Genomic DNA, 19,023 nt, shown 5'->3' with positions numbered 1-19,023 from the left:
TTGACGTATTCTATTATTCTTCGTAGAAAGGCAAGGAATTGGGAGAGACTGGTCCTGGAGAGGTGCTGTTTTAAAATTCAGCCCTGTAATCACGCTGCACAATGCAAGTCCCTCAATGACTTGGCTCGGTTTGTTTCATCGCCATAGGATATGAATTGTGACATGTAATTTGATTAGTGACACCCGGGGCAAAGGCTTAGTTTACATGCGCAGGAAGTGGACCTCGTGAGAGTGGCAGATAGTCATCCCCTCCTGGTGGTCCTGCGTGGCAGACTTTGCATGTGCATATAAGCCACAGATGAGACTCAGAGATCTGAAATCCCCCCTAAAGGACAGAAACAACCAATCAGGAAGCATTATCCTCATAATGGTTTTCACTGTAACTGGAATATGGAAATTCAAGACTCCTTGCTGTCCTGTCTTGCAGATGAGGAAAAGAGAAAATGACTAGTTTAGCAGGCAAGACTGAATAACAGATATAACTGATGTATACAGATGGGCAGGAAAAACAATCCAGCATTTTGACATTGATGGAAAAATATATGTGCCTGCCCTGCCAGAAATCCACAAAGTTTACGCTGTGTTTTTTTTTTTTTTTTTTCAATCATCCAAATAAGAACAGGAACATGAAGGGGTTTTCAGCTGCCAGGTATTTCCCCTGCTGTGCAGAATTGGATTCAAAACAAGTCAGTTGGGTGCGGCACTCTACACCTGAAATATCACCACAAATCTTTACCCAAGCAAGCCCAGCTCTCCTGCAGTCAGGTCGAATAATTTAGAGGCATCTTCTTAAACTATTCCTTTAATCTCTTTGATGGGGCTGAGAGTTTTGTGTCTCATTTTCTTGAAGGCGTCTGTCCAAGAGTGAGCTGTTTCCTGTGATTCAGCAAAGCTAATCTCCCGTGTTTGTTGTGAAGGCACAGCCCCAGACCACATCTGACAGCAACAGTTTGAATGTTTGCTGTCGTGGTCTGACATGTTGAACTCTGTCTCGTTTGTTCCTTTCGCAGCTGTCCTGGGCGCCCTGCCTCTTCTAACTCGTCTCATTCCCAGCACTGAGATGCTGATTAGACTGTGTGTTAGAACATGTTGGCACGCCTTCAGTGCTGTCCGTCCTTATGCAGTCATGGCACAATCCACACCCCTCTTCATCTGCGATCCCTGCGTTCTCCCTCGCTTCACGCTCCATTCTCTTCCCTTCCTCCATATTCATCTGCAACGAAGAGCGTGCTTTAGGCCTGCAGTGCTGATTGGGAGGATTAGTGGTGTGTGAGGGACTTTGTCACCAGCTTTCTGGGAAATCCAATTACCGAATATCATAAGCCTTACATGTTTCATACTCTGTTGAATCCTCCTTAAAAATGCATACAGTCATACTCAAAGGGTCAGTGTTTAGCAGCTGTCTCCACTGTGTACTGTAGTCACATCTTCCTGGAGGTGTGAAGAGAGATCATCTTTTAGAGGATAAGACAAGTCCTGTAGCACTCCTCTCGCCTCTGCATTGCAGCAAATGGTGGACTGCACAAGCCTGTCAGAGAAGGGATTGTTATTTGTTCAACGTGATGGGCTGGGATCTCAGAGCGCGGCTCTCAAGGTGAAGCGAGGGCCAAGGGTTTTGGTCTGTTATCTGCCCACATAGATAGCCCTTAATTGCATGTGTCAAGGAAATGACATGCAGCGGATGAGGGCATGCAAAGTGAGATTTCTGCATGTATCATCAAACTGATGTTCACCCCGAGGTTTTCAGCAAATCTTGCAGCTCCCATCAGAACGCTGTTATCTGAACTTTTGAAAATGGCCAACGTATTGAACATTTGAACAGCGTTCTTGTTCAAACCTCCTGCTCTTTTGCTCTGCATAATGATTTTTGTTGTTCAAACAGAGGGCATTTCAGTGACGATCAAGGAATCACCACATGCGCAAGTCCTCAGTGGTGTGTAGGTCTGTTTGACCTGCGCAGTGTGTGTTGCTCTGTGTTCAAACAAAGCATGATGGTAAGACCTTGAAGGTGAAAATATCTGTCAGAGGGAGATGGAGTTGAGAGCCATTGACTCCTTGGGGATTGCTCACCAGCCACTCTCACAAGTACAGGACTATATCATCAAGATGGCAGGTGGAGAGGAGAAAGAGGCGGTGGTTGAAGGGCTGCAGAGAAAAACAAGAGAGGAAAGAGAATAGTTAATGAACTCCAGTGAGGGAAGTAGGAGCTTGTGGAGCCACATCTGACCTCAGTAACTCTGATCCTCGGGTCAGTTTCTCATCTACAGCATACCATATACATAGTAATTTGCAACAGTCAAACCCTTCGATACACATTATTAATGATGAAACAAAGTTTCAACAGAAGTAGATATGTGCCTCATTTCAAGGAGTCTTTTCCATCTTAATTCACTACAGCTGCCATAAAGTCTTTGTTCTATTAATATTAACTGTCTTATTTTAAAACATGTAAAATTATATTAACCATGGTTGGTGAACAAAAACTTAAATTTACTGACATCTCAAAATTGTTCTAAAACATCTTGTTTAATCAGAATATTGTGTCAATTTAAGAAGCAGACAGTTCTAGTTTGCATAAGTAATCTTCCCTCGGCTCACTCTGGCAAACCAGTAAAGATTTGACAAACAGAATCATATCACGTAATTCAGATGTGATATCTCAGCTTTTAATTCTGCTTTTTTTTGCCAACAGAGCAGAGGTCTGGGCACATTTTATTAGAACTGACGGGGGGTTTTAGATTGTATGAGCCAATAGTATGGTATGGGATAAGTGGTTTTCTTACGGATGTCTTTTAGGTCTAATTCTTGAAGCTTCAAAGGGAATGTAAATCACGCTAACTAGAGTTTGAATTTTATGCTTTCACACAAATTTCCATAATGTCCTTCTCAATTGGATACACTACTCTACATTGAGCTCTGAGAAAATGTTTTTCTCCAAACTAGAAAGTGAATTTGATACTTTTACACACATTTCCATTAATTAATTCTTAGAGGAAAAAATGTAATTATAACTTTAAGTACTGTAAAAATTACAATAAGGTATTTTCATTAGAATATTTGACTAGTTACCTGATAACTCTACAGTTCTGTGAACATGTTTTCAATTAAAATATATCAGAAATTCAGACAAAATTTACCCAAACTAACATAAAATGTTCAACTAAGGTTTAATTAAAACTGAATGCAATGCCATTAAATGTCTATACCATGCAGTCTTGCTACACACTGCAAAACATTTCAGTTTGCTTATTCTCACAAATGACTCCTACCATATTTTAAAGTTGTGTGCTATGTAGTGGGCTTCATGTGTTCCACTAAAAGTATGATCAGCAGGGGTGTCAAAATTTTACCCTTGTTTAGGTATTAAATTGTTCCATATATTTTTAGAAAAATCTTTGTGTTGTTTCTCACATTATATTTGGATTAAAACTTGTAACTGTGAGTTATAAAACTTGACAAATATCTTCACACATGCTCTTTGTTGCCACATTGGAATAAGATTAAATTTCGTCTAATATTTGACCTGTTCTCCATCCATCCAGGCAGGCAGTGGAGAAACAAAGGTTTATATGCTCTACCTTTGTGTAGAGCCAGCATTACAGTATTACAGGCAGCCCCCTCTTTGATAGAGACAGACTAATTTGAGCCATTAAAGTTACTGGCCAGTAACCTTTTTTGATGTGACTTTTACTAAGGTATCAAGCAAAGAAGGGACTGTATTGGATGTTCGCAGTCTGTAGTTGTATGCACTAGATAGATACAATAGAACTTACGCATCCATACTCAAATTTATGCATACTCTCCTGAGGCCACATGCCTACAACATAATCTTTTCACAGAAAGAATACTTTATGTGAAGGTTATAGAATAATGCATGCACATAGTGAACATGTCTCAAGGTGAGTTTATTCACTCACAAAATAAAAGTTTAAAATAATAGATACAGAATGAGCTGAGGGCCTGACTCAAGTACACTAGGTTGCTGATTTCTTTGTGGATGAGCTCCAGGCTAACCAGCCTTGGTGACAGAGCATCCCCAGGCCAGGCTCCTTCCCCACCCCCCACCATCATCCATTATACACTCCAGCAGTCAAACAGAAATGCACGTGTATAAAAAAGCATGCATGCACAAGCACATACACACACAATTATGTTTTCATCACTTCAGAGGCATTACATTGGCTAAGATTCATTTCCTGAGACTTATCTTAACCTCAACCATAACAACTACTTGCCCTAACCCTTACCTTAACAGAACCCTAACCTTAAAGTAACCCCGAACACCCTAAAATGAATGATTCATGTTAAGGAGACTTGCTTTTTGTGTACATAAAGGAGGTGAGTCTCCACAACATGACTGTGTAAAAACATTTACATCCCCACAACATGAGGGATACCTGGTACACACACACACACACACACACACACACACGCAAATGCACCTCTGAACTCACTGGTGGATTGCTTGTATATTATTTTTCCAAACCCAAACAGAGGACGAGGTACTTCATGGTGGGGATTCCCAACCTAGCAGGGTGAGCACAGGGCAGGAGAGATATGCAGAGGTAACTAAAACAGAGCCGCTTTATTAAAAAGTGAATTTTAGATGTTATCACTTGTAAAATAGCTGCTTTGCTTTGCTTTCATTGGCTTAAATAAACTTTATAGTGAAAAATTTGTATACTTTGTGAGCAGTGTCTTGTCATTGAGGACAATATTTTGTGTCATAGCCTATGACAGCTGGCTATATGACTGAAATTAATTTGACAATATTAAAAAGAATGTTTTTACAACATTAATATAAATCATTATATGACAAATATATGCAAAAATTACATAGAAAATGATTGCATTGTATGTGTTATGCATAACATCAGAAAACACTGTTCACGTGTATTGAACCACTCATTTTGTTAGTTAATTAGTATTTGCCTGGAAACATTTATTTAGCAGATGTTTTATAAAACAATAACATGATCATTATGTCATAATGTGATTCCACTGAGAGTCAACACATAATAATATTGAATTATAGTCCCAGAAACTACTGGATACATTTGCTGCACTGTAGTAAATCAGATAAAGTAGTACAGCAGATAATTTGAAGTGTACATAGATGTGAGATGTTGATGTTGTGGGAATAGTAACAGCTTCCTTTTAACGTTTCATGGCAACCATTGCAGTTGAGTCGTTCTTGAATCTGGGTCTGCCATTTGAGGTAACAGTTTGAAGCACTTCACATCTCTATATCAGTGGTTCTCAAACTCCTTCACGTCAAGTACCCCTAAACTGCCACAAATTAGACAGACGGATTTTGTCCCAGGGTCCTCATCTGATAAGATTTTTGCTTTTAGATGTTTTATTACAGAGAGCATATGAAACCCGTGACCAAAACAGTCACATGTTCTGTCATTGTGTTACTTATGGATGGATTATAGTCAAAATAAATGATTCCCATTTTTGCTGGGGACCCCCTGGAACTCCCTCAAGGACCCCTGGGGCTCTCCGGACCTCACGTTGAGAACCACTGCTCTATATGACAAGAGCTGATGCAATCCCCCCACGGCACTTACGAGCTATCTCCCCGTGACAGCATCCTCTCTTCAGAGCAGGACGGGCTGGTCCTGATGTAGGCTGGTGGAAAGCGGGGGGAGGGAGGCGGGGAGGGAGACGGTACCAGCTAGAACAGCTACGAGGACCAGAGGGAGAAGGAGCCTGAGACAGAGGCAGGAAAATGGAGGACATGTGGCTGAGAGGAGAAACAACTGAGCCAAAGAGAGAATGTGGGTTTTATGAAAAAGAATAGGAAAACAGCTAAAGAGATACAATCATCGTTGACATTTAACTGTTCCCGGCCCCCTTCCCAAGGCAGTGCAAGGCTCTGGCTCATGTGCCATGAAAGAGCATGGAAGTCCAAATACTTTGAGTGCATGAAAAGGTTTTTTTTTTTATGAATTAGCCCAGTGTGCCTGCGGGATAACGCATATCCCTCTGAACTAGCATTCCAGGCCAGCCATCTCAAGTGATGCATCAGAAATGTAACATCCCCGTAGCACTGCCGAGTGTCCTGATTATAGAAGTGAATGAGGGCGGCACACTGTGTGTGTTTGACCAGTGAACTGAAGATGGGATGCATGGTTCCCTGCAGCAGGAAGGGGGAGGAGGAGGTGGTGGAGGAGGAGGAGGCACGGTTAGCTGCAGAGGAAGGAAAAAAAAAAAAGTAAAAGGGAAAATGACATTGGAGAAGAAGGAAAAGAGAAGAAGCAGATGAGGGAGATATCTTTGTGTTGTTTACCATTCAGTCTTGGTGCAGGCTCCTGTAATGACTTTGTGTTCATGTGCATGGTTGTCTGAGGACTTGTGAGTAAATTAGTAGTATTGAAATTCAAAGTGACACTCACTGAGTCACTGAATTATATTAACTGATGTGTTATTTCTTCAGAGTTGGAGACAGGTTCGGTCGCTTTATTTCCTCTCTTGCAGTACGGCATTTGTTTCATTTTTATTTAATTACCAAGAGGGATGAGGCAGAGGCCAGGGCGTTTCTCTACAGTTCTCTCCCCTGACTGTACCGTGCAGAAGAACACCAATCTCTGCTCCACTGATTCAGCAGGGTGATATTATGGGGGAAACAATCTGAGTGGGGAAAGAGAGAGGCACTCAGGTGGAGAGAGATACTGCCACGCTTGAAGAGGATGTATGCTTTGGGGGATGACCAGATGGCTGAGGCAAAAGACAGGCAACAAAAGGAGAGGTCAAATAGAGTGGTGAGGATAGAGGAGAGGAGAGCGGAGAGAGACGGCGAGGCATTGAAGAAGGAGGCGATCAGTACTGCATGGAGAGACATTTATGGGAGAAAGTGAGTGAAGTGTAAGAATACATATATATACAGAGTGTGGCTCTGAACTTTCCACATGTGCAACTTTTCAGCAAAAGTTCTGAGTTTGGCTCTTGTTCCAGCCTCCACTTTACGTTAAGAATCACAAAATAAAGGAGAGTCAATACATAAAGGCTCGTAAATGAAGATCCAACCAGTCTTTCGTGCTAAAATTGTAAGCATTTTTCATTTATTGAAGCTATTAAGTGTTGCTTGGATTAACTTTCCATTTCATTGCAAAGAAACTTTAAATTCCTCAATTTGACTGGTCAATATGTTTCAACTGATTGGCTTTTTTTCATTGCTGTTTACTTTTAATAAACTTGCCAGAGTATATGCTCTGCTCATTCACTCTACTTCCTTGCTATTCACCCTGGACTAAAGGAATTAGAATTTATTACATTTTGAAAAAGTTAAAAAGTGTACATGTACAACAAATTAGTGAGGTTCAAAACTGGCACAGCTTCTGCCAAATGTAGATCAAATTAAATAATATTGCAATGTTATCCATAAATATGTGATGTAGTTTTAAGGTCTACTGGCTCATTTCGCACACAGCTCCTGGTGATAAAAGTCAACACGTGTTTGGTTGAAACAGCAAGTTTCAACCAGTGTGAGCTCATGTTCCCACAGCTGTTTGCACAAGTGATGATTGTAGCTGCCTGGCCAAAAGAAGCTTTATTTTTTACTGATGTGATGACACATTTGCTTAATCAGTCATGATCAGCAGCACTGCTAGCTCTACTTGAAGGTTCCTGGAACTCACTTTTAGTATCACCTTCAGGCTGTATAAACACTCATGAAGCCTCAACATGTGCTGTGGCTTGTTAGTGATTAAGAGTGAGAAAACAAGAGGTTTCAGCACACTGCAGCTTATGGTAGTCAATTGAAAATCAATAACAAAGCTTCCATTATTTGTATGTTGCGCTAGACTAACTGTGGTGGTGTCTATTTATGGCAGTGCCGCTTCATGTAGCTGTGAATGCCAATCCTGTAACCATGTAACCTGTCACAAATGATGCTTATGCAGGCAGACTTTGGCGAGGGAGTAGGTGCAGGTGGAGAATGGAATGTGAAGAAAGGGGGAGTGCAGCTCTTGTGGCAAAGGAGTTCGGGATGAATCACAGGATGCTGGCAGATCTGGTGCACCGAGACAGTCTAGTGCATGCCCCCAACACAGAAGAGGTCATTCTTTGTCTGGAAGATCCCTATCAAGCCTGCCACTATGGGAGAATCTACCTGAAGATCATTCTAGATGGCATCGCTCATTGGATCGCTGGAACACACGAACCTGTACACTACAATAAGGTGGCAACACAGAAAAGGGTGCAGCGCAAAGACACTGCATCACTAACGGGGGCAAGATGAGAGAACAAAAGGCGAGGGCAGGGAGCGAGATGGGGCGTGTGTGCGGGGAGGATGGGAGGACATATTTGTTACTGAAGCCCAGGCTTGCTCAAAGCTCATAATAATCAGAGGACAGCTGAGCAGAGAGAAAGAGGCTGCCAGATCTGCTCCCCTAGGATAGGTTCTGTGTCAGTACTGGCCCAAATTAAGAGGGAGTGCAGAGAAAACTGGGCCTCGTCGAGGGCTGGAACTCCTACTGGCTCCCATTCAGTGTGGGAGATTGCACCACTCACCCTGCAGCACTTACCCACAATACTGCTGTCCATCTGTTGATTTACTTATCAAGAAGCTGTGTTGTGTGTGTGTTTGTGTGTGTGTGTGTGCATGTTTGTATGTGAGCATCTCTGTGCATGTGAGCCTGCCTGTTTGTGTGCTTGCTGAGAATGGATGCTTATACCTTGGGAGAGGTGTCTGTACCAGGACAGATAGGGAGGGAATTGAATTAAAAAGGATGAGGCAAATCCCACCAGTGACTAGATCTCTCATTCACGCAGCAGTTGTGCTTAAGAGCCAAATACTGTACGTGAGCACTGTCATGTTGTCCTCTGAGTATCAGAAAGCTTTGCGCATACTGTAACACAGTTCTTCACAAAGACAGATGAATTCTCATGGGCAGAAAATAAGAAAAAAAAAAAGGGTGTTGTGTGTGCGTATGTGTTTGTGATTGCATCTTGTGCTTGATTAGGATGAACGTACAAAACACAAACTGTCATGTCGGTGATGAATTGTTTCCAGTTCGGCATCAATAACCTCGGAGAATGCGGAGAATCTTCACTTAGAGCAATATTTAAACTGTGAGAAACGGGCTCGAATGGATAGCCGTCAGCCAATCAGAAACAAATATTTAACAGACAGTAGCTATTACATGAGATCGGATAGAGCCGTCCTTCCTGTCATCCAACCATTGTGCTGGAATATTCAAAGTGTTTACAGATGTTAAGAATGCTTGATTACCCAGCAGGAACACTTCAGAGTCAATCAGAATAAGTGAACAGCCATTCATGATAGGGTAGGAAGGCAAAACACACCTGTAGCTCTGAATATTAGTTTACACATTAATGGCTTCTGACTGAATGGAAGTCGCTCTGCCTGACAATTTACGCTGTCCCACTAGAGTGCATGATGAATACACAAACAAATGGAAATGTTTTTTGCCTCTCAAGAAGTGTCATCAGATGCACATGCAGATTTAAAAAAAAAACAAAAAAAAAATGCTTGTATTGCTGAGATGTTCATTCCCCAAAGTGGTTGTTATAGATTTGTTACAGTGAAAAATATTCAAATGATTGATGTAACTGTCGCTTCAAATAGCAATTTCACTGAACAGTCTAGTTTTTGTGCAGGGCTGTGATTACTTGTCGTTTTTTTTTTTTTTTTCCCCTTAAGAGTGGACCTTGCAGTTCAATCTTGTGTTAGAATGTGATCTTTATCGATATACAGTAACACAATCTATGCCTTTTTGTTTGCTTTCTGTCCTTATTGTGCCCAGATCTCCTTTGTCATTCACACTACACAAAGATATCACGTACGTCGCCGAAACCGACATTGTCAAAAAACAAATCTTGTGGGTATAAGATCATTGAAAGTGAAACCGTGTTCACTTTTCACTCCAGGCAGAAAGAGTTGTCTTCTTCAGCTCTTTCGTAGGAGGTAACTGAAGCGGCGATGGTGCAGCTGCGAGTGCTGCAGAGAGCCGTTCACTGTGGACGAGGGAACAAGGCGATAACTGGTGGGAGCTCCTGTTGGGAGCTGGAGACCTTTGGTGAATGGCGTAATGTTTCTATTATTTGGCAGCCACTTTCCTACCAACGCAAACACAAACAAACACACACACGCATATACACGTCAGGGATTTTTACCAACATCCTGTGAAAATGTGAGCCAGACATCACCAGATTCATCCACTCTCTGATGCAGTGCATGGTGTCCTTTCGTATATTCTCAGTTTTTTTTCTGTAGGTGAGTTATTCAGATGTAAAGATTAAATGTTAATACTAGGTGTAAATGTTTATGTTGGGATCAAGAGGGCTTGGTATCATTTAGGTCTGCAAGTAACGATTTTCATCATTGATTTATCTTTAGATTATTTTCTTCATTAATTGATTCATTATGTGGGATATAAAATATTAGAAAATAGTGAAGAATGCTCATCACAATTTTGGAAAGGCCATCATATTGCTAGTTTTGTCTGACCAACAGTCCAAAACTCAAACAGTTTCAGTTTACTATCACAAAAGACAAAGAAAGGCAGCAAATCCTCACTGTTAATAAGCTGGAAAAAGGTGATGTTTGGCTTTTTTTTTTGGCTTTTACAGTTTACAGTTTAATTGATTATCAAAATAATTGCCAATTAATTTTCATTTCAGGTGATTATTGGGTTAATCGACTCATTGTTGCAGCTCTAGCATAATTTCTTTTGAAATTAAATGTCTTCAAACAAGTGCTGATACAAGTTTCTTTACCAAGATTACCAAGACATTACTTTTTGATGCCTCACTTCAAGTAATATAAGCAAGTTTATCCAAAACCCTTTTTTTTCATTTAACCAAAAAAGCTAAATTTGTTATATGTTAAATATCTCAACACAAAGGGCTATAATTTGCCTAAATAAAATTAGCAAAATATTCATTAAAATCAGGAACCATCTTATCAAAGAATAAGAAAGCAAGCCTACTAATGATCAGACAAGATACATGACTAACATCTTATATTTTAATTTATTTTATGTCCCAGGATATGCTGTCAATGCTTTATCAAGTGCATTGGGGGTCATTTAGAGTCATATGAACCCTTAATTGCCCATTAGTGGCAGGTCAAACAACCCGATCGATCTACTACCTAAAGTGATGAGACACACATTTGTGAACGTGCACACTCGTGTTTTGCTGACTCACATCTTAACACTCATGTCCTCTTGCCCTCTGATCTCCTTGCAGTTTGCTCCCAGTTCTCCCGCGGAGTGTACGCCATCTTCGGATTCTACGACAAGAAGTCCATGAACACCTTGACCTCGTTCTGCGGCGCTCTGCACACCTCCTTCGTCACACCCAGTTACCCCACCGACAATGAGGTGCAGTTTGTCATCCAGATGCGCCCCGCCCTCCGGGGTGCTGTCCTCAGCCTGCTCTCCCACTACAAGTGGCAGAAGTTTGTCTACCTCTACGACACAGAACGAGGTAGGTGACAGCGCAGGATTTGAGTCAGGACTTCAAGCTTGAATTACAGTGTGAAACCACAGGAAATGTTACAGTGACTCAGAATAGCAACTGCACACCGGGGTTAGCGGAGGATAGGTTTACCCTGTAATACTTTCAGAAAGCCCTGTAAATGCTTGAACTGTTAACACTGCACTATTTTATACAGTAGTTTGGTGTTATGTAAATCTGAAACGTATTCACAAGTAGCTTTTAACACTTGTAATAACACATTAGCACTTAAAGAAATGGCATGTCTTATGAGCTCTAACCTTTGGATCCGTCAAACAGTTGGGTGGTTTCTGTCAGTTAATCTTCTGTTTAATCATGTTGTTGATATTGGCTCGTCTTTCATCTGAAATGAGGTATGTCACAGCTGCTACTAAAATGTTTTCCGCAGAAATCAGAGTCTCTGCCTGCCTGTGGGGGCTGCTTATTGTGTTGCATCAATGTGGGTTTTGTGTAGTTCCCAGATTGTATTGCCTTGTTGACAATAGACACTGGTTTAATGCGCAGTGCGCCGCATGTATGACGACCTGTCAAGTGTCGAAGTGTTCATTTCTGGGATTTCTAATGTCAAACGAGAAAATGAGCTCATTATCTCACAATAGAGTAATGATCCCCGCCTCCTACAGAAACTACAATTTGCTCATACAGCACCTAGGCAGGAGAGAAGGATATGTTCAGGATATGACAGACAAAGCCAAATTATGTCTTCCTCTTTGAACAGGAACAATATGAGGGTGCCAAAAAGGGTGGCTGCGTACTCCTCCCGCACTGTACACAGCAGCTTGGATTTGCTATGTTTATTTGCTCATTATAGAAAGGTCCTGACCTGCAGATATGCTTCAAGCAACCTGTCTTTTTTGCAGCATGCTCTCTGCTCTGTTTGGTTCTTTTTTTTTTCTGGTCCAGCCTCACGCCCCCACCACTCTCTGTTTGTTGCTTTGAGGCAGAATATGAAGTGTGAGCGCAGAGTCCTCTGTCTTTGGGTCTCCAGGCCTGCAGGGTCCAGAGCTAAGGGCCTTAATCCTCCACACAGCCTGCAGATAATACGTGGTTAATTAGGGTCACTCTGACTAGAACACTCATTGGATCTTCCCTGCGGATGCTAGCAACCCACACGTCCTTCAGCACAACCAATAGTGCCCAGCTACCAGTCCCCATCCCTCTGCTTTTCCTCTTCTGTCTGGCAAGCGAGACTGTCTGGGGCAGAGTTGGATGCACAGCGGAGGTGGGGAAAAGAGCCTGAAATACAAAAACAGAAGAGGTGTTAGAGAGACAGAGCTATGACAAACAGACATTTACTTTTAAGAGAGAGAAGATGGGCAGAGGGCAACAGAGGGAGGGAAAGTGAGGAGGAGGAGGAGGAAACAAAACACCAATCCAGTCCAGCAATTAAGGCAACAGCAGGCACGTGTGATTTACAGCCTGTTATGTGTGTACAGACAATTCCCTGTGTAAAGTACATCCCCATGCAGGAGCCCATGCCAAGCCACTTTTACCTCTCTCCTTACTGCCAGTGGTGTAAGACGATCCCTTATTAGTGGGAGGACATTGGCCCCAGGAGGGGATTAAAGTCGTTTATTGATGCACTCCATCCAGCACTTTGGGGGGCTTTGACACTTGGCTCATCAAGCAGACAGATGTGTCAGAGAGCCTCTACCTCCGCTTATCAGGTAGTGCAGCTCCCCTGGCAATATGGACACTGACTGCTGGCTAAACCAGGAGGAGTGACAAGGGAAAATAGTCGACAAGGGAAAATAGTCTTCAAGGGTATATGTTTTTTTTTTTCCCTCTCACTCTGAAGCAAAAGAAAATTTACTGACAACTTCTTTCGTCTGTATTCAGGCGATAAATCAGATTTGAGTTATTTAACTATTCTTTGATTCTCTTGTGTTAGTATTGTCTGAGCAAGACAAAGAGTCCATTGTCAGCAGGTATAATGTTTACCATATTCACTATCTTAGATTAGCGTGTGACATTGTGCAAGTCAACATGAAGCACAAAGTACAGCTCAGGCTAATGGGAATGGGATTAGTTTTGAAGGTATTTTGCCAAAGTTTCAGACCAATTAAAAACTTCTCCTCATGGTGGCAATAGATATAAAGTCAATAGAACTCACCAACTGGCCACCATGGATGTGTGTGCTACATTAAATAGCAATCTATCCAATAGTTGTCAAGACATTTCACTAAGAAACAAAAATGTCAGCATCATGGTAGTAGCAGAGGAAAAGTCAGGGGATTACCAAAGACAGTAGACTTTATCCTCTGGGGACCATAACTGTCTGTACAAAGTTTCATGGCAATCCATCGAATAGTTGTTGATATTTCAGTCTCGACCAAAGTGGTGGAACGACCAGCCAACCTTTACGCAGACATTGCCATCCTAGAGTCAATGATTTTGGGGCAAAAAACAGAGCTTAACAGACACTCTGAGAACAGTCAGTGGGTGATCTCTGATCTTAAATGTAAATAATCTTAACATAAACAACTGACAAAGATCAAAAATATGTAATTCAGCCTTGTATGCAGGTGGTTCTGAGAGACTTCTGATTTTGCAGTAATAAACAGTGAAATAAACAAACCAAAATAACAAATGACTCTCTGCTCATGATGTGAGACACAGAGCACCTGTTGCAATGTATTATTTTCTTGAGTGCCTTTTCGCCTTTTCATTTGTGTTTGATAAAAGCATTGATCATCCACAATACTGGAAGCAACTTTGCAATTATTCTACAAACTCTCCTATTAGGGAGGGAAAACACAGCGCTACTGAAAAAAAGCATTCACTAGTTGAGTTCCATCTAGAGGTTTTATTCAGTCAATAGAAAAGATTAATTACAACCACACTATTCATTTGGTTCTGTTATTGGGCTGGCAAAAAATGCTTTTAGGCCTTAGTGCAGTGCTTTCAGTTGCAGAGTGATGGTCCATATGCGTCAGGCTCAGATGTATTGGAGGGAAATGGAGGAAAATTTGTACCCTAAATGCCAATATCAGACAGCTGTTTGAAAGCAGACGTTATGATGAAGGAACTGCACTGCAAGCAAATGGAGCCTCTGTAGGCGGTGTTATACCAGCTTAATGAGGGGCTACTCTTCTTTTGTCTGAGGTAATATATTGACAGTGTACCTTATGTGTGTGTGTGTGTGTGTATGGTTTATACAATGTGTGCGTGGAGTGAGATGAAAGATATTACCGCTCATTCTTCTCCCAAAAATCACCATCACATATGGCTGGGAAAAAAGTACTGACAATCCCCCTCAACCAAATCCTCCATGTTCCCGATTTTTAGTTCTCCAACAGTGAATGTAGTTTTTTTTTCCCCCTATGCTTTCACTTTGCATCAGCAGTTGAATTTCCCCTTTAAAAAACTGGAGCTGTATAGGGTGAAGGTAGATGGATCTTGCCCTTTCTGTTCTGGCGGTCAGGTATGGGCAGATAATTGCCAGGTCTGTGCAGCAGAGACAGATGATTGCAGGCTTTATTGTCTCTCCCAGGCACAATCAACCCTGATTCAGCAATCTCACCTCTACTTGATTTATGAGTCGCTCTCTCTTTCTTTCTCTCAGTCTAACCCTCTATACCAATTCCTATATGTTTTTACCGTTCTTTTATGTCCCTTCTTGCGGCATGTCACTGTGACTGTGGTGCTACAGCAGTCACAGCCTTTTCCTCTGTAAATACAGCAAAGTTGTTAAATTGGGAAAAACAAATTGACATGAATTTGACAGCTGAAAAGAACTTTGAATTCTCAGGATCTGTTAATCCTTAACTAGAACATCAGTGCTATTTGTTCACCAAGAACCACTTGCCTTAGTCACTTTTGCTAAACCTGTCAAGCTTACTGTAATAACATAGATATTTTACAGTGATAATGATGGCATATTTACCTCTCAGAATTCTTTTTTATTATTTTGTGAGTATTTTTTAAAACAATGGGTCCTCAATTTCAGACAGAAGCAAAGAAAAGCAGGCTTTAATTTCTAGCCAGCGACTATTAATTTTGTTGGCTAAAATGACAACTATAACTGGCTGATTTTATCAGCTGTAGCTAAATAGCTAATTTTGCTAACACTTGCTCCATTGGTTAAAAATTCTGTCTCTGTCTGACTTTTTGATGTTTTCAGCTGACTCGTTTTAAAACTGGAAGCAAACGGGTCTTAAATATGCACTTGATAGCTACACATGATATCGTACTAAAAGACTGAAGCTAAAGCTACATGTCCCAGACAAAAAGTCAGCATCTTCACCAGTTCATGATCCATGTAGATGACATGGAAATGAAGTAGAAGCTTTGTTTTTGTACTGCAGGGTAAAGCTAGTTAGTCAATGGAAGGTCAAAAGGATAAAGAAAGAGTAAAGATGTTTTCACAAGTTGTGAAAAGCAGTGTGAAAGCACTTATATTTTACATTGATATTTTGTGAATATCATTCTGGAGAGAGCAATGCCAGTGATATTTTGTGGTAAGACATGAAGCTGCCACCTCTTTAAATCCATGATGTTGTTGTGAGCAACAGGATTTGAGCCCATCTCACAATATTCATCGCCACACCATGGCGTTGATGACATATTAAGAACAATGCTGGGCCTCCTGCCGTCTTCTTCCATCACCTTCCTCTACCAATCAATATTCTGAATGTGATACAGTTAGGAGGAAAACGATCCAACACATAGCCGCTGCACAGAAAGCACAACGCTATTTACTTTTATCATTTAACTGCTGACAGGTGAAACTACAGTTGAAATAGTGTTTTATGTCATAGCCTCATTATAGCACCAGGAAGTCAAATGCTCTTTGAACAAAAATCTGTCAGGTGGAAGCTGTATTCCAGCATTCAGCAAAAATATCTCCAGGGCATTTCTTTCATTCACTCTGTCAATATTTTCAATGACCCCAACTGCAGCTGAGTCAATTCAACAAACTTATGTGGAACAATAAATTGCATGTACATGTATTGATCATTAGAGGTTGCTGCAGTATTTATAACAATGATGGGAACAGCTTATTATCATTCTTACATGCAAATATGTGCAAATTCAGACCCCCTATATGGTCTCTAAACTGTATATGTAGACATGCTTACAGTATTTATTTAAGTGACTTTGTCAGATATATCGAAAAAGGTTTTAAAAATGTAAATATTATTGTTTTGACAAGCAAGCAATGGCAGTGCTTAAAATGGAAAGGCATTTAACTACACCACAGCTGTCCTCAATTTACTTTCTTAAAGAAGTTACTCGCTTCCTTCATTATCACTCAGGCATCTGTCTCCCAGACAACAGTCTGAACCTAAATCCATATCAAACAGGATCATTGGGATTTCTCACAGTAGAAGCAATGATAAGTTTCTGTTGTTTTTAAACCTAAATCAGCTGATTAAAATTAAATTAAATCTGTCCACCATGGAAAAAAGCAATTATGCAAATATCTGCAAATATAATATCCATTCTTTTTCCAGTTACCAAATATGTAGTTGCAGTATGTAAGTGTAAGTGTAAATAAAAAGGTAATGTACTAAAAAGGTAACAAAGCCAATTAGAGCAGATAGTTGCCTATGCATGAGGTACAGTATGAAACCTCTTATCATACTGATATACTGTCATTTGTTCATTTAGCTCACAAATTAAATGTCTGATAACACTCAAGATTTTTTGCAGTTGCAGAACAGAAATTTTTAAATTGTAACCAAAACTACCGTGTACACAACTTAAAAGGTTGCCCCTTCACACTGCAACCTGTATCCTTTTACACTGAATGACGTTTTTTTTTTCTTTTCTTTTTAAATAATGCATTAATGTTCTGTTTAAAAATGACTTAGTACACATTTTAATCATTCAACACAAAATCTTTGACCAGACACATTACGTTTTTTAGGCAGACAATTTTACATGTTTGCTGTCAGCAAATTTACTAGAATTCACAGTATTCATTACCTTTTTTTTTTTTAAGGGTCCTTTTTAAGTTCCTTTTTTGTATTGAGGGTCTGGCTTCCTCAGTCAGAAGATCTTGACTGCATGTGACAGAAACGACTGAGTGGAACCAGTGTGACACTGACAGAGGACATGCTCATGCTGCCTGTGTGATCTGTAGAACATGTAGCACCAGTGTAGTCTAGACAGTATGTCCATAATTGATTAGAGCCTTTCAGGAAATTCAGATACAGCACTATACTGTAGGTTACTTTTGTTTTTGTTTTGAAAGGCTAATGTTCAGCTAATGTGTATTACTCAATGCAGTGCACTCATTCAAGTTAGTTAAACTTCTCTTCCTATTTATCAGGTATTAGGAATAAAACATCTTAAAGGGGACCTATTATGCTTTTCCTTATTTTCAGTCATATAACAATGTTACAGTGTTGGATGTTCATATTAAATGTGGCCAAGTGTCAAATAATGAGGTAAACATTTGTAGAAGTAATCCTCGTGAGCAAAAAGCACTGGCTTCAGACTGCTCTGAACACTTGGTTTCCAACAGTTTTTTCTACTTTCAGCACAAGCCGACGATTTCTTTATATGGTCATCTGCATTTTTCCATTGTTTTGGGGGTAGTCGCGCTGAGCTGTGAGTTGAGCTGGCACGCTGTGAGTGTTTTTCTATTACACAGCAGGGCAAAGTAAAAAAAGTATTTTACCTGTTGGAAGTGTGCTGGTTGTCTGCAGCTCTTCATCAAACATCATCACTGTGGCTGTTTCTGCTTGTACTATTCCTTCCTGTATTATTTCTAACTGATCTGCTGAAAAAAGAGCTCCAAATATCTCCATATCTTGTTCTGTCTACTGGTTTTTAGCCCCGTTAACAAAGCTCTGCTAATTTGGTGAGGAACACATTTCATTTCCTGTAAATTCGTCACAATAAAAGTCTCCCATTATTTAGTCATTTAAAAGGTTTTAATATGAAGCAGTCAAGTAGGAAATGTTGGGTTTTCATCAGCAGTAACTTAAAGCGATTCTGATATGGCTACCCCTCAGCAGGCTTCCAGAAAGCTGGCCAATAAAAACAGAGAGGGTTCATCGGGAGGGGGCCTTAAAGAGACAGGAGCTAAGACTGCCTGTTGAGAGACAGAGGCTGAACTGAGGGGATGCAGAAAGAGCCGATATAAGTTAAATAAGGAGATTATTGGACTATGAATCATGCAAAGCTACTATAGTGGAGTCCCAGAGCTGGAAATGGTCAAATAGGTCCCCTTTAACAGTTTTTAAATTTATTTGATTTTCATTGTATAAGTAATTGATGGACCAAATCTCCCTCCTTAGCATGTTATTTCAATTTCATTTTTTTTGGCTATTTCATTAACAGCTCTGTCTGTGTAGGGTTGTAATTTCTATTCTAAATAGCATTGGTACCTGCAGATATCAAGTCTTTTTGCTCATCAAATTAATAGTGCAATTAAAATAAATTCTGAAAATGTGCATCATAGTCAGGCCCGGTTCCAGAACAAAATGACTTATGGTGCATCTGAAATTAGTGGGGTGCACTAGTTGCTATATTGCAGGTAATGAAAAATAATGTAGGTGTTACAGGCCCTGAGTATGGTCC

At 40.6% G+C, this 19,023-nt stretch overlaps 1 protein-coding gene across 4 annotated transcripts in view; it reads left to right on the top strand.

Moving 5' to 3' along the window:
- The window catches only part of LOC122990438 (glutamate receptor 3), a 90,368-nt gene that overhangs the window by 12,883 nt on the left and 58,462 nt on the right, over positions 1-19,023 (top strand). For all 4 annotated transcript variants that reach the window (XM_044363801.1, XM_044363800.1, XM_044363802.1 and 1 more), the window contains exon 3: positions 11,221-11,460. In XM_044363801.1, the coding sequence (XP_044219736.1) occupies positions 11,221-11,460 (240 nt within the window). The remainder of the gene's footprint in view (positions 1-11,220; positions 11,461-19,023) is intronic.

The sequence above is a fragment of the Thunnus albacares genome, chromosome 10, assembly GCF_914725855.1.
Source record: "Thunnus albacares chromosome 10, fThuAlb1.1, whole genome shotgun sequence".
In the NCBI taxonomy this organism is placed as follows: Eukaryota; Metazoa; Chordata; class Actinopteri; order Scombriformes; family Scombridae; genus Thunnus; species Thunnus albacares.
Note: the sequence above shows the minus strand (reverse complement) of the source record. Positions and strands in the feature narration are given on the sequence as shown.